General features: G+C 33.7%; 1 protein-coding gene across 1 annotated transcript; it reads left to right on the top strand.

Annotated features, from left to right (window-relative positions):
- The first annotated feature begins 1,957 nt into the window (after nt 1–1,957).
- LOC135195316 (protein GVQW3-like) lies at nt 1,958–2,479 on the top strand. The gene has a single exon (XM_064221578.1). It carries the CDS (start codon nt 1,958–1,960, stop codon nt 2,477–2,479), a length of 522 nt encoding a protein of 173 aa, XP_064077648.1.
- The last annotated feature ends 19,227 nt before the right edge of the window (nt 2,480–21,706 follow it).

Below are 21,706 nucleotides of genomic sequence, written 5' to 3'. Positions count from 1 at the left end.
AATAGCCGAGTTCTGTTGTCCATACCTAACTGACCGTTTGTGTTGTATTAATCTCTGGGGAAGTGATGTCTTTTGTTGGACGTTAATCAGGGATTTGGCTAAGGTATTTGGGTAGGTAAATGCAAAAGGGTTGGATTTCCCAAGGGTGTGGGTTATTCTCTTAATCGTCTCCAGGTGAGGAATTTTTATTTTATTGTTGGGTGTGTCTCTGGTCTTGTCTTTAGGGGGTCTGTAGAAAATTACGTTTGCTTTTTGAATTGCTTTCTCAATTATATGGTCAGGATACTTTAAAGATGAAAGTTGCTTGCGAATTAGTTCAAATTCTTTTTCCAGGAAATCTGGGGAACAAATTCGTAAGGCTCTTAAGAATAGGTTGCTAGCTACACCCATCTTGATAGTAATGTCGTGATAGCTAAAGTAGTGAATATATGAAAGTGAGAACGTTGGTTTTCTGTATATCGGTAAATTTGTTAATTTGTCTTTGACGTGTCTCTGATTATTAAAACATCAAGAAAAGGAATTTTGTTGTCTGTTTCCCATTCAACTTTAAATTTGATGCTGGGCACTAATGCGTTTAATTTTGAGAGGAATTCATTAAAATTACCCCACTTATTATCCCAAAATGTTAGGATGTCATCCAAGTATCTCATCCACAGCATGTTTTTGGGTTTTATTGCATTTATTACTGTAGTTTCAAAGTATTCCATGTACAGATTGGCTAAAAAAGGACTTAAAGGACTACCCATACTACACCCAACAATAAAATAAAAATTCCTCACCTGGAGACGATTAAGAGAATAACCCACACCCTTGGGAAATCCAACCGTTTTGCATTTACCTACCCAAATACCTTAGCCAAATCCCTGATTAACGTCCAACAAAAGACATCTCCCAAAGACTCTGGGGTATATGAGATCCCATGCCAGGACTGTGACCAATCTTACATCGGATTTACAGGTAAATCACTTCCCCAGAGATTAATACAACACAAACGGTCAGTTAGGTATGGACAACAGAACTCGGCTATTTTCAACCATATAAATGAACATAACCAACGAATAAACTGAAATATGTCACGTGTTATTTATAGCAGCAACTGCCGGTACAAGAGTCAAATGATGGAATCGGCCTAAATAAAAGAGAAGCAGGTAATGAACATCTCAAAAGGGGCGTGGATCTCAGATTATCAGCGGGGGTGACCTAAATTGGCTTACTTGTGGACGGATCTCTTGGTATAAATGCCACCTTTTCTGTAAACTTTTCTCATTCATATACCTGAAGAGAGAGACAGCAGTCTCTGAAATATAGTACTTTTCTCTCTACATTTCGGTGTTTTTATGGGCTCCTTATATTAGATATATATATATATATATATATATATATATATATATATATATATATATATATATATATATATATATATATATATATATATATATATATATATATATATATAGTATTATATATATATATATATATATATATATATATATATATATATATATATATATATATATATATATATATATATATATATATATCTATATATAATATATATATATATATATATAGATATATATATATATATATATATATATATATAATATATATATATATATATGTATATATCTATATATATATATATATATATATATATATATATATATATATATATATATATATTATATATATATATATATATATATCTATATATATATATATATATATATATATATATATATATATATACACGAGGTCCATTCAAAAAGTATCCGACCTTGGTTCATAAAAGGACAAATAATTCACCAATCAGCAAATTAGTTTTGTGGGAGTTGACAGCACTCTTACTGTGTATGCATGTAAATTTTAAAAGCTCTAGTGTGTGGCCATACCCACCTGTGAGGGTTAGAGTGCAGACATCCAGCTCAAGCTCGTCGGATTATCGTCCTTACACAACATGTCAGAGCGCATCGGGCAGCGTTACTGCATTAAGTTCTGCTACAAGCTTGGCGATACACAAGTGCAAACTATCCAGAAGATTCAGCAAGCCTTTGGCGATGAAGCCACGGGAATAACTCAGATAAAGGAGTGGTATAATCGCTTCAAGCAAGGACAAACCTCAGTTGAGAGCAAGCCACGGTCAGGCAGGCCTTCCAGCAGCAGAAACGAAGAATTCGTTGAAAATGTTCGTCGAATAGTGGAGGACGACCGTCGTATAACCATCACCGAAATTACTGAAGAAGTAGGAATAAGCACAGGATCAGTTCATACAATTTTAATGGAAGATTTGGCCATGCGACGAGTGTCTGCTAAATTCGTTCCCAAGTTGCTGGTGGAACAGCAGAAACAACTCCGCCTGGAATTGCACAAGACCTGCTCATTCTGCCCACTCGATCCAAAAACAACACTCCACTTATTCGGCATCCTCCCTACTCTCCAGACATGGCACCTTGTGACTTCTGGCTGTTCCCTAAACTGAAAACAACCCTGAAAGGGAAGCGTTTTGAGTCGAGAGAGGAAATTATGAGAAAAACGACAGCAGAGCTTTACAGCATCCCAATGTCAACATTCCAGAGATGTTACCAGCAGTAGCAGCACCGGTGGGAAAAGTGTGTGCACTCCCAAGGCGAGTACTTTGAAGGTGATTGAATAAAAAAATTTCAAATGTGCAATTTATTTTCTTTATGGACCAAGGTCGGATACTTTTTGAATGCACCTCATATATATATATATACATATATATATATATATCTATATATATATAATATATATATATATATATATATATATATATATATATATATATGTATAAAGAGAACCTTGTATAAAGCTCTTGAAGAGGCCTGGTGGAAGATGAAATTGTCGAGCTACTAGAGTCTTCTATTCTCTTTTCTCCTGTGGACGATATTGACATATCTCATATATATATATAATATATATATATATATATATATATATATAGTATATATATATATATATATATATATTATATATATATATATATATATATATATATATATATATATATATATATAGGTTTATATAATCTTCATAACACGATAATGAGATATGTCAATATCGTCTACAGGAGAAAAGAGAATAAAAGACTATAGTAGCTCGACAATTTCGCCTTCCACCAGGCCTCTTCAAGAGCTTTATTTTAACTAAACAGTATGAGTATTACAAAAATTCATAAACACTTTCCCACTGGAAAAAAATTAAATTAATATAATTGTCAAAGTAAAAATTAGGTTGTTTAAATCATAAACAAATGGTCAAATCAGCAATTCAAACAGGTTAAAAGAGAGAACCATTCAACGATTTGGTGATTGGTCATTTAAACTTTTCTCTGAATTTGTACTGTTGGGAAACAATATGAAGGAATAAAGGTTCCAATTTATATATGCCCTAACTGATATTAAAGTTATTTTGCATATGTTTTAGCAAACAAAATAACTTTAATATCAGTCAGGGCATATAATTTGGACCCTTTATTCATTCATATTGTTTCCCAACAGTACAAATTCAGAGAAAAATTTAAATGACCAATCGCCAAATCGTTGAATGGTTCTCTCTTTTATAATTGCTGATTTAACCATTCGTTTATGATTTAAATAACCTCATTTTTACTTCAACAATTATGTTAATTTTATTATTTTTTTCCAGTGGAAAAGTGTTTATGAATTTTTGTAATACTCATTCTGTTTAGTTAAAATAAAGCTCTTGAAGAGGCCTGGTGGAAGGCGAAATTATCGTGCTAATTGAGTCTTTATTATCTTTTCTCCTGTGGACGATATATATATATATATATATATATATATATATATATATAATATATATATATATATATATATATATATATATATATATAAAAGTGGAGGGGAAGAATCAGAAGATAACTCCTCCGATTCTTTCATCAAGTTTCTAGTACCCCTCCTTGAACCTTTAACCAACAACGCCTACACTCTTAGGAATTCCCTGGATTTTAAGAACGAGATCCTTTAACGGGACTCGGACCTTTTATGTGGTTGTCGAGTCATTGTTTACTATTTTCCCTATAAGGAAACTATTAATCTAACTTTAAACATGTATATATATATATATATATATATATATATATATATATATATATATATATATATATATATATATTATATATATATAATAGTATATATATATATATATATATATATATATATATATATATATATATATTATATATATATATATATATATATATATATCAGCAAATCACTGTAGACGTGTGATGATCATATATGCATGTATGCATGGAGGCAGGAGAAGGGTGAAAATAAGTGACTTAAACCAAGCTCTTTCATGTATATTTGTACACCTCATCAGTGTTAAGGTACAAGTGCCAAGGAAACAAATACAGTCACAAGAAGACATCGTGGCAAGACAAACGATAACAATTACTGAACAATAACCTACTTGTTTTAACACTCCCTTCGTTTATACTTAATGAACCTAGGCAGACATTTAATAAATTGTCGTCTTTAGGTTTAATTATACAGGATCCTATTCTTTTTTTTTCTAGAGCTTTGCGAAACAAATTCTTTTGAGTCTGTCCAATTAAAACTTTTATTACTATTATTCTTGAGTACAAATAATGCATTCGACATATTACCAGTTCTTACACTAATATTTGTGTTGATTTAATCGAACCTCCAGCGTCATCCCACTTTACTCTAATTAGTACCTATAATGCATTGTTTACACGGAATCTTTTAGTTCTTAAGAGACCAGTTTACACTACGCTTCATTGCGCGCTGCATGCCTCAGACTCATCACCAACTCCTCCCAAATTATTGTTAGCCCCGCCCTCTTGGGTGCTCCCCAAGACGCATGAGGCACCACCAACGCATCAAACCGAGCTTGATGGCTGTAGCCTGCAGGAGCCACTCAGACTCACTCTGGCAACGACTACTCACTAGTAACATGGAATGGAACGAGAGGAAGTTCGTTTTCTCATAGATGCTTATCAGCATTATCAGTGTCTGTGGAACGTAAAGTTACACGAATATAATAAGACATGTTCGCGACGTCGTTATGAAAAAAACTAATGGAAGAGATGCTTGTAATTAACGAAAAATACTTCCGTAAGTTCTTTTGTTCCTTCGCTGTCGAAGCCATTCGTTTGTCCATTTCCTTTTCTTAACACAATTATGCATTTGATCATACATTTGTGCTACAACAACGGGAGCACAGGCAAATTCTTCCTAGTCGCTACTCATCATGGCTCTCAGGAAGAGATACTGCTGCTGGTCGCAGGCTAGCTACGCAGCATGAAGCGTCGCTAAGGTGGGTTGGCATATTCTGGTAGAGGTGACTTATGTGGCGCCACAAACGTCATAGTGTAAACTGGCCTTTAAGAAGAGTCATTCACGCTCAGATTTGCCCCCAAACACGTCGAAAGGGGAGGAGCTTCGAAAGAAATTACATGGCCATTGACATTACGAACTGGTCTCAGTCAATTGTTCATCTGCTTCTTGGGCGTTCTAGAGTGATGGATAACGTGCTCTCCAACAGTGAACCGGAAACTATGGCAATTTGTGCAATAGTTTGCGTCGAGATAAAGAACCATGGTAAGAATAGAAATAGATATTGGGTAAAAGACTGGTTGCTTAAAAAATTGAACTCATATCATCCAGGTGATTGGGATAATTATTTGAGGATGGGCGAGGATAAATTTAGGGTGCTGAGGACATTAACAACACCTTATATCAAGAAATCAGACACCTGTATGAAGCAATCTATATCTCCTGCCGATAGACTAACCGCCACAATATGGTATTTAGCATCAAAGAGATCTTATGAGGACCTAAAGTTCAGCAAGGCGATATCTCCTCAGTGGCTTGGAAATATCATTCCAGAATGCACTTCTAAGGTTGTTCAGTTTCTTTATGCCAGTTTCCCGTGTTGTATCTGGATATCTATCCTTTAGATGGTTTGCTAAAATATCGTAAACGATATTTTCCAGATTTCTGTCGGAATAACACTTGGAGTTCACATTCCATGAGCATGGGTGTGATTTGCAATCCAGTCAGTCCAAAACGGCTTATCAACTTTTACTTCTGGCATAGTTAAGAATTTCCTTGAGTCACGTGTCACAGACGATACTGAGTATTACTGGAATGATAAATACAGGGCCGTTCATTCACTCGCGTATGTGTATTTCAATCATAGAACAACCGCGTCTCATCGTGAATGGGGTATGTATGCTTACGCTTTATCTGTACCTGCTAAAAATGACCACAATCACGTACCGACGTCCAACGCTCCGCCCAGTTTTCTACAAATCTTTAAGTCCGGAGCTGAGAGTGAAAGGGTTACTAAGGTATGAGATTTTACTAAATTGCTTTTACCTCTTACAATAATACTAGCGTTCCTTCAAAAGACGCTGGTTTTGCAGATGTATGCAATTATAAATCAATAAAAAAAAATCTTAACAAACACCGAGAAAGAGAGAGAAATATTGCGAAGACCCCTAATTTTAAAGCTAGATATTAGCTTGACAAAATGGCTCGTTGGAAATGCACAAAGTTGATAAGGAAAGCTGTAAAGGATTAATCACGTTTGGCCTTGGCCATTTTGGAAGTAGGATTTTCGGCGCTTCAATTATTAAAATGCTATTCACGGATGTCCTCCTTTCAGTATTTGCTTTGCACTTTAATCCATCTGTTTTCCTAGGCTGCTCTCGATTTCATTTTCAAGCTCCATGCAAATTTTCATGAGGACTTGTTGCATCTGGTGTTTGTTTATCCTTACGAATAAGAATAAAATCAGTTTGAACAGTAAACAGTTACTGATTCAATAATACTTCTCCAAGTTAATTTCTACTGTTTTATGGGAGTTTTCGTTATTCATATTATTCAGTTTTTAGGCACAGGAATCCGGCCCCCAGCCCCCACCCCCTCACCCCCCCCCCCTATCTCTCTCTCTCTCTCTCTCTCTCTCTCTCTCTCTCTCTCTCTCTCTCTCTCTTTCTCGTTTTTTAATTATGTTTTTCTCATTGGAAAAAGGTTTTTAGCTGGGCTAGAAGCTTCCTCGTCAGGAATAAATGATGTTAAAACATATATTGTTATGAAAATTGTTGACAAGAGTAATTCAGTTTCGCTAAGAAATTTTTTTCACGTAAATCAGCAAGTGACCATTCTGTTCAGTCTTTCTAATGACTATTTGTTGGATGTTTTATATTTTTCATGCACATTTACTTGAAAATCGATAATTTTTTTATATTTCAAGACTTTTTTTTTAATTTTTTATTTTTTATTATATTTTTTTTTTTTTTAAAGACTGGAGGGGCGATTATTAGTTTTCTACTCCATTTTGTTCATGTTTCCGTAAACAAAATCATGTTTTTTTTCCTAAGAATCATTGCCTAAAAACTCGTATGTATTACTCAGTATAAATCAAATTTTTTATTCATGGACTGAATATATCATAAAAGTAAAATTAACTATAGTTACTTATTGTTTCTCGTTTGACGTAAACATGAAAGGTACAAAAGAGATCAGGGACAAACACTACTCGTACGTAGTTGCATTAGAAAGGGTATCTTTTCCACCCAAACGTCTATTCACGAACTCTGTCTGTCTAAAACAAGATCCAGCCTAGCTCTTTCATATCGCTTACTATGAGATTCAGGGCCTCTGTAACACGGTTTTTTCGCAATAACTTTTTATCTATGCATTTCATAAATATAACGCTTATTCAGAATACATATTATATCAACACATAAATTTTTGAGGGTATTCTGCACTACGTAGGTTGAATTAAATTTGGTACTTATAATGTAAAGTGACCTTTTTTGAAGACGGGCCAACTTACTCAGAGAAAAGGTTCCGAACGCACTCGTTACGTAACTTATGACATCATTTCTTCCCTCTTTCTCGATGGATGATTGGCTATACGTAACGAAGGCTAAACCTCTGGCAACAATGATATACAAATTTAAACACAAGCAAAGCAGTACAACCGTTTTTATGAACTCTGGAACCTCCCCACTGATAATTGTCATAATGAACAAACCAACAAAATATGTTAATAAATACAAAAACACTTCGATTATTAGTCTAACTCCCAAAATAAGTTTCCAAAGAAATTACAGTCTACTTTACAGGTCACAATCAGATTGACAAGATGTAGGGAATAGTTGGTAATTACCAAAAACATAGTAGACAAGCTTGCTTTGATAACTGCTATATCCAATGTCAAGCAATTTTTATTTATTGGCTATCTACCTATTTACTGAAAAAAAAATAACCGGTACCGTATATTGGCTTTAAACCTTCACAAATAATTATCGTCAGAATGGTGACTTCATGAGGCTCCACCCACTTTCGCCTCGTTATAATTCAGGCTAACACTGAAGGCTACCATGGGCATTGTTGGATTAGAAAATTTAACTTCTGGCGATAAAAAAAAACAAATTTCTCGAGTAGTTGTAAGAAGTGCCCTAAATGATCCTCAAGGATCCCAACAGTTGGTCAAAACAATTAATTCATGTATATTACTGCATTACTGTTGCGGCACTACTGCTACAGTAGTATTACTACGCTAGCACTGATACCCCACCCACATCTATGTATCGTTCCGCCATTCATAAAGTCTTTGGGTTTCAGAGCCGATGGCATTTCTGTCTGGTGGATGGGCGGGGCAACATTTAATCAAAAGTGTTTGTTTACCTTGCTTACGTAATGAAGGTTTTTCGACTCTTGGCTCGTAATCATTGGCCATGGCGTCGGCTAGATCATTTTTACTCTATAAAAATCAAAACTATCGGGTTTAGGTTATTGATAATGCTGACAAAATTTGTGTGTGGTTGTAAAATATACATATGTCAACTTTCAGCTACATCCGATGCTTTGACAATGAGCAAAGTCCAAAAAACCGTGTTACAGAGACCCTGAATCTCATAGTAGTTTTGAGCAGTGTCCCCAGATATCCGAGGTGTCTGGGAGCGCTCGACAGTGCGAAAAAACAATTATTTCGAAAATTCAGCAAAAATATAAATTTTATTCCAAGAACGTTCATTTTCCTGTCCTTTTTTTTTCTAAATGTTAGTATTTTATGGTGGAATAGTCAGAATAAGAGTCCCAGCCCTCTAAATACGAAAAAAAGTGAGTTATTTAACAAAAAAACAAAATATTCTTTACTTTTTTATATATTTTCATTCGTAACCAAAAGAACTATGAAACTTAGGCGAATGAATTATTTTTTATGAGAGAGTCAATACAATTTCCTAAATATCGACATATAAATCAATGGAAAACGAATAAGTCCAGCCGGTGAAAAAATTGATAGAAAAGAGGGTAAGAAACAGAGCGCTCTGCTCGGCGCATAGTGAGAATTATCATTAGAAAAAAATTGTTTTGAAGAGCCCTATCTCGGTTATATTTCATTGAAATTCCTTTGTAAATATACGAAAATGTAGAGGAAACGTTGAAAAATTAAGGGAAGGTCAAGAAAAATGGCTTTGGTAACGGCAACAGTTTAATTTTGACGTTAGAAATTGATCGAAACGAAAAAAAAAATGTTACCGTTAACATTATCGTTCGTAGGTCAAATGCTATAACAGTTAAGCGAAAGAATTATTTTTTATGAGAAAGCCAACAAAATCCTCTAAATATCGATATATAAAACAATGGAAAACGAATAAGTCCAGCCAGTGAAAAAATTGATAGAAAAGAGGGTAAGAAACAGAGCGCTCTGCCCGGCGCATGGTGAGAATTATCGCTAGAAAAAAACTTTTTTGAAGAGCCCTATCTATGTTATTTTTTATAGAAATTCCTTTGTAAATATACGAAAATGTAGAGGAAACGTTGAAGAATAAAAGTAAGGTCAAGAAAAATGGCTTTGGATACGGCAACAGTTTCATTTTGATGTTATAAATTGATCGAAACGAAAAAAATGTTACCGTTGTCAACATTTATCGCTAGAAAAACAATTTTTTGAAGAGCCCTATCTCGGTTATTTTTCATAGAAATTACTTTGTAAATATACGAAAATGTAGAGGAAAAGTTGAAGAATAAAGGGAGAGTTAAGAAAAATGGCTTTGGTAACAGCAACAGTTTCATTTTGACATTATAAGTTGATCGAAACGAAAAAAATTTTTACCGTTGTCAACATTATCGTTCGTAGCTCAAAAGCTGTACATAACAGACGAATTTCTTCCTCCTACTCCAGACGAAATATTTCCATGGCTAGGTTAATCCTACGAGCCTTCCAAGAAAAGTCATAGGTCCATTAGATGCCTCCTTATCTTGACACTTTCTGGAGATTCAGAGCCCTGACGAAACTCTAATCGTCTCTTATGGGATGCACTAACGCATTTTCCGTTACTTTTACCATAAAAACTACGTGAATGCATGTTGGAAAACTATTGTTCTTGTGTGACGTAACCATGTAAACAAACACTTGTGTCAACAACAGCTCGCACGTGGGTCAGTGAGAGGGAAGTGTAAGTGCGATCAGCTGATTTAATTGCGAGAATTTTTACTACGCAGGGATTTGAGCATGCGCAGTACAGAAACTACTTTGCTGGCGTATTGATACCCGAGATACACGGTACAAGGTATGATCTAGCCTATGGAATTCGCTACTTGTCCGGAAAAAAAAAAAAAAAAAATGCCCCTACCACACGTACGAAAAAAGTCGGTAAATTTTACGTACCGCTACGTCAGTTGGATATATAGGGGATAGAGTATTTTTACGAACTATTACGTCAGTTGGACATGAAAGGGCTGGCAGAGTGGAGTCACTTTGACTGATGAATTCCGCCATTTTATCTGTTATTTCCAACCACCTTGCACCAAGATGAGGTGACTTTTTTTACTTGAATATATTATTGATATAATACAGATTCATAAAAAAACAAACCATGTTATAAATTTTCAAGATGGGAAAAATCAATCATCCCCGTCGGAGACTGGTATGGAATTGCGCATAAATGGGAATGGGTGGAAGTTTCATCAAGTCTCGTTGTACCATTCGTAAGATATCCTGATAAGATACACTACTGGCAGTATCATCCTACAGACAGGGCTAAAAGCGTATAATTCCAGTTTTGTTGGCCTAAATGCTAGAGCTTTTATCCGGTTAAAAAGTCTTTAATGCCACCTTACTTTCTCGTCTTGTTAATTCATTTAAGTACTTTATGTCAGTACCTTTCATTTTTGTTTTTAATAAATCATTGCCTGTTATGGATAAAAAAAATTTATACCAATTAAAAATTCAAACTTATTTCGAAATAGATTAAACTAGCATAAATAATTCCCCCTTTCTGTAATGATAGTTGTACGTTCACACATCTACTCCCAACTTTTGTTAAACTATTTTGTTTATATTTCTTTAAATAAATAAATATTTCCCCTTGAATATGCTTTTCTTATTTCTGTAGAACACATTGACTTTTACGGATCAAAATTAAAACAAACATGTTTTAGTATATTAAGACATAACACAGGCTACTTCATAAGTAGGTACTGAAATTCGGAGTCTCTGAAGCATGAAGATTGGAAGATTGCATTTAGAAAGAATGAAAAACCAGAAGTAGAATTAGTTTTTTAATCACCTTTGGCATAGAAACACGCTATATACACATACATACGCACACACACACACACACACACACACACATATATATATATATATATATATATATATATATATATATATATATATATATATATATATACATATATATATCGAGCTACAAATATCCTTTAATATCTAATTCGCTCTACACCGGAATTAATATATTTTCATATATGTTTAACCAAAGGGGGAATTTAGAATTGCCGGTTAAACATATATGAAAAATATATTAATTTCTGGGGTAGAAGTGATTATATATTAAAGGACATTTGTAGCTCGATATATGAATCACGGTAATGTGATATGGCTTTTACTTTTATATATATATATATAATATATATAATATATATATATATATATATATATATATAATATATATATATATTTATTATATGTATGGGCTCTGCCTTGGACTAACAAGGCGCCCCCCGTTGGTTATAAAGACCTGCGATATATGTAAAGGTCGGTTGGTATACTTCCCATCCTGGTTGGAGTACCATCGACTGCGATGGTAATTCTAAGTTTCTTCAGTATCTTTTTTGGGTATCGAGGCGAAGATGTTTAAAACTCATGTTGGTAAACTTAACAAAGTATTTGTGAAAACTACATCTCTTGAGTAGGTGCAAAAGTTGTTCAGAGAACTTGATTCTAGGAGAGGAAGTAGAAGTCTGAGATACAATACAATTACAAAGTCACAGGAGAGCAAACCTTAGCTCAGCATACGAACATACATACAGACGAACATATGTGATAAAAGTCATGTAGCACGGTTTGTGGGTAGAGTGTCAACATGGGAAAGCATTGTTGATGTTTCACACAACAATGGATATGATGACTACAGGTGTCTACAAATCAGGACGCTGATACACTAACATCAAGGCTTTATCAACACTTCATTAATAATGTTATCACACTCCTGCAGTTCCTATATGACCCTTGGGTCATTGGTTTAATAACAACATAGTTTTTATTTTTTATACATGAAATGTCAAATCCAAATTCCTTACATTATGTAAGCACTTACATAACTGCGGAGGTCGGCTACAAAACCAAACACTGAACATTACTCAAGGCATGAGGTTTAACTTGCATTTGACCCATAGGAGTGTGATACAGAAATTAATGTGAATATATAGTTAACTCATAATTACCAACAAGTGGGTTAAGGAATGATATCCAATTGGTTATATGTAAAAAAATCAGATATATAGAAAATACTCATAAGTAAAAAGAACTATACATGGAGGATACAAATACAGATCTACGTACAAGATAAATGCATATGATATCATACTAATATTAAAGATAACATGTCACATAATGATAGTTATATACTGTGAGTCATGAGGATACGTATTCAACAGAAATTGCTATCGTACTTCTGATGATTGCATGACACAAGGATTACATGCTAAAAATCATATATATTTAAAAGATTAATGGTACTAAAATGTGATAAGATAAAGGTAACTGATTAGGTATAGTTGCTACCTGAGTAGTATATAAATATTTATATCTATATATATATATATATATATATATATATATCTATATATATACGTATATATATTTTTTTATATATATATTATATATATATATATATATATACTATATATATTATACATCCATCGTAAGTGATTCATAATAAAAATATGGAATGTTATTCCATATATATAAAAGACTAGAACTAAAGAGGTCAACCAGATTGCTTGCAGGAATGTGATCAGACCAGAGACGATAAAGTATGTAGGCTAAGATGACGTGCCGTCATTTGTGGTCATTCATTTGTTTTGAAACATTAGTCCAATCTCCCTGCTTGAGACAACTACCGCAACGTATAATTCAAACAGCCTACGTGATCTGTAATGTGTCTCATTTTGTATGTATGTTCATATGTTCGAGCTACTGTCCGCTTCCTTTATGACTTGTAACCGAGATGGTAGTGGAACAGAATAGAGTTAGCCATCATCATTGGCAGACCTGTATCTCTTTACCTAAGCTTTATCATGTAGAAGAGAACAGAATAGAATTAGCCATCATCATTGGCAGAAGCGATCAAGCTATCGTCATTAGAAGACCTGTACAATCCTACTTGATCTTCACTATGTAATCTCCGAGAATATAAGTATTTTTATACTTCGTGTTTTCTACTAAGAACCTCACATCAGAAAGAAATCATCATGAGTTTAACACATCGTCGTCATAACCAAAGAAGAAAATACCGACTTCGTAAGTGATCTACAAACCCCAAGACACTCCAATGAATATGGAAGTGCAATACCAACCGACTTAGCGTAAGATTATCGCAAGTCTAACATAACCAACTGACTTAGCATAAGATTATCGCAAGTCTAACATTACCTCATAGGGCGCCTTATTATACAAGGCAACAGCCCTAATATTGGTGGCAGCGTACCAGAAAAACTCTACAACATCCTCCGAAGAAAAACCAGAATAATGAACAATGCATCCCATCAGAAGTCGGCGACGACGAAAGCAAGAGACTCTTCAAGCAACTTAGTATCATCGTTTAGTGAGCGACTTCAGAAAACAACAAGAACTCTTCAACGACGATGAAAGCAAGAGATTCTTCAAGCAACTTAGTATCATCGTTTAGTGAGCGTTTTCAGTAGTGAATAACTTCAAGAAACAAACCCGACGTGTCCTTTTCCTACGGCAACACAAGCTTCGTCTCTCATTAGAATCATTCAAGAAAACATCGTTAGTGAGCGTTTCCGGCACTTCAAGAAACAAACCGAACGCGTCTGCAGCATTGGATCTTCAAGGGCTCGAATCATCCAAACAACGCGCACGGGGAAAACTCTAGCCAAACCAGGTCATCCGCTAAAGAGGAGGGCCAAGGGCACATAGTTATCGGAACACCGTGACTTCCCAAAAAAACAAGCTAAGTACAATTTTTTATTCATTTGGAGTAACTGAGTGTTTCCTTTGCAGGTCGAATTTCGTTATTCCTGTGGCTGAAGTTACGAGACATTCTTAATCTTACTTTTTTACATAAATTATCTACATCATTGAGATTTCGCTACTGCGAGTTTTTATCCTTCAGTTTCTGCATCCAGAAGTTCTACTGAAATATCATAATCATATACTGTGTTAATTTTATCATTTTGGGTGATTATTAATCCTTTACGTAACAAATCATATTAAACAGTGAATATGCGTTTATGCAGTGGACGTCTGTATTTATACAGATGCATGGATAGGGTCGTTAGGCACCGTAGCGATTAGAAAACACACAAAAACAAGTGAAACACCCGTACAAATCTAGATAAATTAGAGGTAACACTATTTCGGGTCATGACAATAAATACTCCTTTGCAAAGTCCCGATCGCAGTTTTAGCCTTGAGTTTTTTGAGTTATATAAAAAAAAAATCTAACCTCAATGACTCAACTTAACTTTAAAAATACGGCTGGATTGCAAGGAATAACATGTCTATAAAAAACTTTCATTAGGCTAAATGCGCTGACCAGGATCCCTCACTATTTCAAATTTTAGCAAAGAATGAAGTAAACAACAGCAAGTACAAACAGTTAATATTGAATGCAGTAGAGATAACTTGTCTTAATAGTAATCGCTCAGTTCCTAATAGTTTGTCATTCATACGTTCGTTGCTTTATACGTAACCAACAACAGAATGCTAAAAACACACAATACGTTGCCGATGGTAAACAGTAGCCCTAAAAATCAGAAACAACCAAATAGTACTTAAGCATACTCGGTTACTGTGTCACCTAGTCAATGGTCAGGGTCAGTTAAATCTGCCGAGTGTTCAAAGCATACCACATTCCACACAATAAGCGACTCTAGCAGAGTGGCCAAGAGCGATGTTGAAAAAATTAAAAAGGAATTTTCATATGAATCACACGACCGTATCAAGTAATCAGAGCACGTTCTCTTTTTTTTTTAATACATATGTTATTATAAGTAGTGGTGGATTAAGCCCGACTGTACGTGCCGTAAAAATTAGAATATCTTGTTTTATTCCTTTAGTACACGTAATATCCTGTATTTACGGACTCGCCGTCTGTTGTTCGAACTTCCCTATTGAGAAGTCCGGATAAGCGAGCGCTTACAGATACCTCTATAGTTATAAAAAAACATTGATCTGTATCTAGTGTAATTGTAAGATATCCATCTAGGGGTATACAAAATATTATCTTACATCCTGCAAAATAAGGCATGTTTATCAAAGGAAAATCCTATTAACCTTCAAACATATTAAAATCCGTTTGAACAAAAAAGAGACAGTTAATCAAATAATAACTTATATAGAGGAACTATACATTTGTCTCATAAATCGTAACATTGTTCAAATGACCCAACAGAATTCTCCCACAACCGCAGTCGCAGTTTGCATGCAAAATCTCGAGAAGCATGCACCCTCGAATGTCTTAGTGCGTGTAAAAAGACTTTGCTGGGATCTAAAAATTTTAATCCTTCCCGAAACTCTGAAATATAACGATTTCCGCGAACAAAGCCCTAGACACGGTTGAATCGCAGCAACAAGTTAATCTATTAATCCACCAAACCTATACATATAAATATTGCATTTCTTTTATTGTTGCTAATTTTTAATCACGCCCAATCAGTCGTAGATGAATCTCTCTTATACTCTATCTAAAGTAATATCCGTAAAGTTATTCAAGCAGAGGTGATTCAGCAGAAATTTTTTTATCTTTTATCTGAATACCAGGAAGTTTCTCCACTAGCGGGTGATCTCTGGGAGAAAAACGTATGTCATTGAAAACAAAATACGGTCTAAGGACAAACATAAAGCTATATACGTACCTTCGCATAGACTCCCAATGAAATTTCAAAATAGAGATAAATAACGAAGTTGAAAAATGTTAGTAATAGGAGCCATTAGGAAATCAAATAAGCCCATATAATTTTTCCCTCAAACGTCATGCCATAAAAGATCGGACTTGGCGTATCTGCGTAGATTTCTGTCGCTTAAACAAGGAAACGACTCCCGATAGTTTCCAGTGCCCTGTACCGACGACATCTTATCTCTGTTAGGTTAGAATAAATTTTTCACCAGCTTGGACTTACTTAAAAGCTTTTACCAGATACCATTACCCAAGTGATTGTACTTCATACACCGTTTTCAGCACACTCAGGGGACATTATCAATTTTTACGTATGCCTCCGGCTTACGTTGCGCCCCAATTACAATATAGTGTTTGGAGACTTTTAGGGGATAACCTACATGCCTATATGGATGATCTTGTAATCTTTTCTAATACCTTAGAAGTACATTCACATAAACTAGAGCTAGTGCTACAGAGACAAAGACAAATAATCTCAGAGTAAAATATCTAAATGCGAGTTTTTTTAAAACCGAACATGTTTATCTAGGTTTCATGTGTCTAGTCAAGGTCTTAAAGTAGTCCATGATAAGGTGTCGGCTATTCATAACTTCCGGTACCTATTAACATAAAAAGGGGGATACAGCACTTTTGCGCTGTAGTTGGTATTACAATCGTATGTAAATATGTAACTCTTCAATCATGACAGCTCCTTTAACAGATCTTACGAAGAAGAGCGTAGATTTATTATGGTCTGAAAAGCATCAACAGGCGTTCAATATCTTAAAAGCGGAATAATGCAGCTCACCTAACTTAAAAAATCCCTGATTTAAATAAGGATTTTTTTTTTATAGCAACAGACGCCTTAGACCAAGGGGTAAGAGGGGTATTACTTCAGTAATATGATAAACAGTTCTTTCCTATAGCTTTTTATTCATGTAAACTAAAGCCCTCTGAAAGTAAATATACAGTAATAGTTAAGGAAGGGCTAGGTATCTTTAACTCACTAGTACATTTTAAGTTCATAATCTACGGCTATCCTGACAAAATCCTTACTGACCATGAGTCACTTACCGAGTTTTTCAGAGGCTTTAATCACAGTCCCAAAGGAACTCTGCGACATATGAACATTCAGGTTTTGGAGCCAAGTTAAGATATCTACCTGGGAAAGCAAATATCATAGCTGACGCATTATCCCGCAATCCCGCACCATACTGCAAAGAACCATTAATTGGACTAAAAGATATAGAAATATCCGCGCCTATTGTTAAAACCGTATCTAAACAAGAAAATTCATTAACCCAAGAGATCGCGAGCATTGAATATCTGGGTTGGAGCGCCGAACTGTTACAAACTGAACAAAGCAAGAGTCAACAGCGATAAGCAAAACAGTAAACACTTCGAACAGAAACAAGGGTCAGCAGCAATAAGCAAAACAATAAACACTTCAAACAGAAACAGGGTCAGCAGCAATAAGCAAAACAATAAACACTTCGAACGGAAACCCTAAAGCAAAGTATATTTAAAGTATGTGTATCAGAATAATGTAATCAAATGTAATATAATATGTAGGTCCGTGACGAGGAAAACCCGAAGAACACAGCAGATGACTAATGACCAGGTAGTAGTAATAATCTCTTTCATACCAATCGTCCTAAACTGGTTGCATTCCGTCATCCAGGGTTCTCTATTATGTCACAGAAAGCCAAATCACTATTTTATTGGCCTACAATGCTTACAGATATATATATATATATATATATATATATTATATATATATATATATATATATATAGATATATATATATATATATATATATATATATATATATATATATATATATATATAGATATATATATAGATATATATATATATAGATAATATATATATATATATATATATATATATATATATATATATATATATATATATATATATATATATATATATATATATATATATATATATACATATATATATATATATATATATATTATATATATCTATATATATATATATATATATATATATATTATATATATATATATATATATATATATATATATATATATATATAATATTATATATATATATAATATATATCTATATATCTATATATATATATATATATATATATATATATATATATATATATATATATATATATATATATATAGTATATATATATATATATATATTATATATATATATATATATATATATATATAAACGACATGACTAATTGTAACACGTGTCATGAAAACACGGGACACACTAAGATACCTGTCAGTTTAAGAGCCTATCATGTGCCAAATCAATCCTTGAAAGAATACACGTAGAATTATTAACAAAGTTACGAGTCTGACAGAGCAAGTAAAAACACTTCTTAGTGTTAATAGTTCCTTGACACGTTATATAGATTAATAGCACTAAAAACAAACACCCGCAATTGAGTGCGCTAGGAATATTATGAGTGCTAAATCAGTAAACATGGAATTCAACACATAATAATCTCTGACTTGGGTGGTGTAAATCAATAATAATCTCCTCAACTCGTGTGAATTCCTTTCCATTAAGAAAACCAGTACATATTTATCACCCAGCGTCAATCGGTTTGGTAGAATAATTAAGAGATAAATAGGAAAGTGTCAATGTCTTACGAGTTACATTTGGATATGGATCCGAACTGGATTATAGCGGTTCTCCGCCTGTTTTAAAATACCTTTATCATTCATATCTTGTATCTATATACCACAAGTAGCCTTATACGGTACGCCGTTAGAACACTTTTCCACATATTCAAGCCAACCATTAATTTATCAAATATATATAAAAAAATATATATAAATAAATAAATATAAAAAATAAAATAAATATGGATACAAGTGGAGTCAATATAATACACTCCGTAAGAAGTCGGAAGGGTTACAAATTGTAACAAAAAAGGAATCACGATAAAATCAATAAGCAAACGTAACCATAGGTTAATTAAATATCCAAATACATATGCATAAAGATTTGAACTCTAACTTAACGCTTTAGTAATGACAAATATGCTAAAAGTTCAAACACATATCAAAACCTACTGACATATTGTCTGTCCCGGTGATTTATATTCGTAGTCAATAATAAAATAATAAAATAAGATAAAATAAATAAATAAATAAAATAAAATAAAATAAAATAGATTTTAAAGTCAGGAAGTCTAGAAGTGAAAATGTATATCTATGCGAATAATCTTATACAGGGCAAATAATATATATAGAATTTGTATGGAAACCTTTTTTTCATTAGTTTGAATAAGGAAAATCTAATTTAACATAATTACATTTATTTACAATCATGCAGATTTCCAAACATGAAACTAATATATTGTTCAATGTTGGTACTGTTTTTTTCAGACATTCTTCTCGTGTGGGTTGAGTATTAAAAAACAAAAAAATGTATACTAAAGTCGTATTTATTACAGCAAGTAACGTAACTCTTAGCTGGCTGAGAGCAATCTCCTGCCAGGACGACGTCATCAGTTCTGAAGGTGCATGGCGAGTCTGCCGACTCATCATTGTTCTTTATAACCTCAATAAACCGCTTGCAAAGCAGGTTGACTGGAGAAAGGAATGCTTAGCTCATGAACTTCACATGTGGTTCATAGGTCATGATGACATACATAGCCATAATCTATTCTTATCCGCATTGCAATGCAAACTTGGTTAAGGAATCGCAATCGTTTTAAAATCAATGAACAAAATAAGTAAATAGAATTTCTATAACATCAAAATGAATAAATTTTTTTCTGAACCTCATAGGCAATTAGAGTCAATAATTCAGCTTATGACAATTCAAGTAAATCACATTCATGGGAAAATGTCACATTTTCTTGGAAAACCCAAAGTTTATATAGAAATTAGTTATATAGTGGGTTCTTTCGTTGCATCGCCTGCCTATTAATAAAGTTCAAAAATTAACCTCAGAGGATGCGCGCGAGAAAATTGAATATGAAACTTTTGTTAGGGGCACATAGGATCAGATTTTATCACAACTTAATTTCAGTTAGCATAGAGAAATACAGAATCATGATTAATATACTCTTTGACTCTTATGTTGCCTGGCAATCTTAAAAACAGCTCCGTTTCACACTTCTTTGTCTAGTAACTTACTACCAGTAATATCGAATTTTCTTTGGGATTAGTAATGATATCTGTTTATTTTTTATAATTATGCATATTTTTACAGTCATCATAGACCTGGATAGGTTCACTCATTATTATTGCCATAAATAAAAAAGTTTGTACAGCTGACTCTTTTGAATTCCACAAATATCAGCAAATTCATGTGGGTTAAGTCTAGTTCTGAATGGCTTTCTCCCCCCCTGTATTTGGATGTCGTCTGAATTTACTTTGCCCTTGTGACAAGTATAATTTCACTTGCAGGCTGATTAATAAAACCTATTTACAGTATCCTGCAGTACGAGAGTTTCACATCGCAACTTCAAAAAATCGTTCGTCGCTGCGGACAACGGCAGTCGAGTAACAACCGCCTACAATGTGAAAGGACTAAGCACCATCATGGACTTCTTCGACCGACACCGTATCCCGTCGTTAATCTCGTTTTAATGCGGAACGCTTCGGCGGTTGTCAGAAATCGACTACAAAAAGGACATACTTCCGACAATTACGACCAGAAGGATATTCAACTCTACTTTGCTGGCGAAGGACTCTTGCTGGGGGTTATTTTATTCATCGCTAATGTAATCGTGTGGCTTAGGATGCAGAGAACAAGTATGAGGCCGAAATAGAACGTTGGACCCCGCCAGGCAATTTTCCCCTTGTTTTAACCATTTGGAATTGGCCATTTAATTTGGCTATAGGTGGTTGTCTGGAACTGTGTAATGGACGAAAAGTTGTCGAACGCTAGTTAAATGTGTAGTAGTATAACCTCGGTCATGTATCCTATATATATATATATATATATATATATATATATATATATATATATATTATATATATATATATATATATATATATATAAAAGTATCACGTGTCCTATATATAAATGATCATAAATAACAGAATCGAAATATATTTTTGCGTGTACGCACTAGGAATCTATATATAAATGATCATAAATAACAGAGTCGAAATATATCTTTGCGTGTACGCAATAGGAATCTATTTAAAGTGCACATATATTAATCATAATTATATGAATCCATATACATATGTATAAACAAATCAGGTAACCTATAATCAATCTGT

This window comes from Macrobrachium nipponense, chromosome 16, assembly GCF_015104395.2.
Source record: "Macrobrachium nipponense isolate FS-2020 chromosome 16, ASM1510439v2, whole genome shotgun sequence".
NCBI classification, from domain to species: Eukaryota; Metazoa; Arthropoda; class Malacostraca; order Decapoda; family Palaemonidae; genus Macrobrachium; species Macrobrachium nipponense.
The sequence above is the reverse complement of the archived record's forward strand: the minus strand, read 5'-3'. Positions and strand labels throughout refer to the sequence as shown.

Excerpts from the sequence above, each read along its gene's own strand:
- LOC135195316 (XM_064221578.1), top strand. The coding sequence starts at position 1,958 with ATGTCAGAGCGCATCGGGCAGCGTTACTGCATTAAGTTCTGCTACAAG.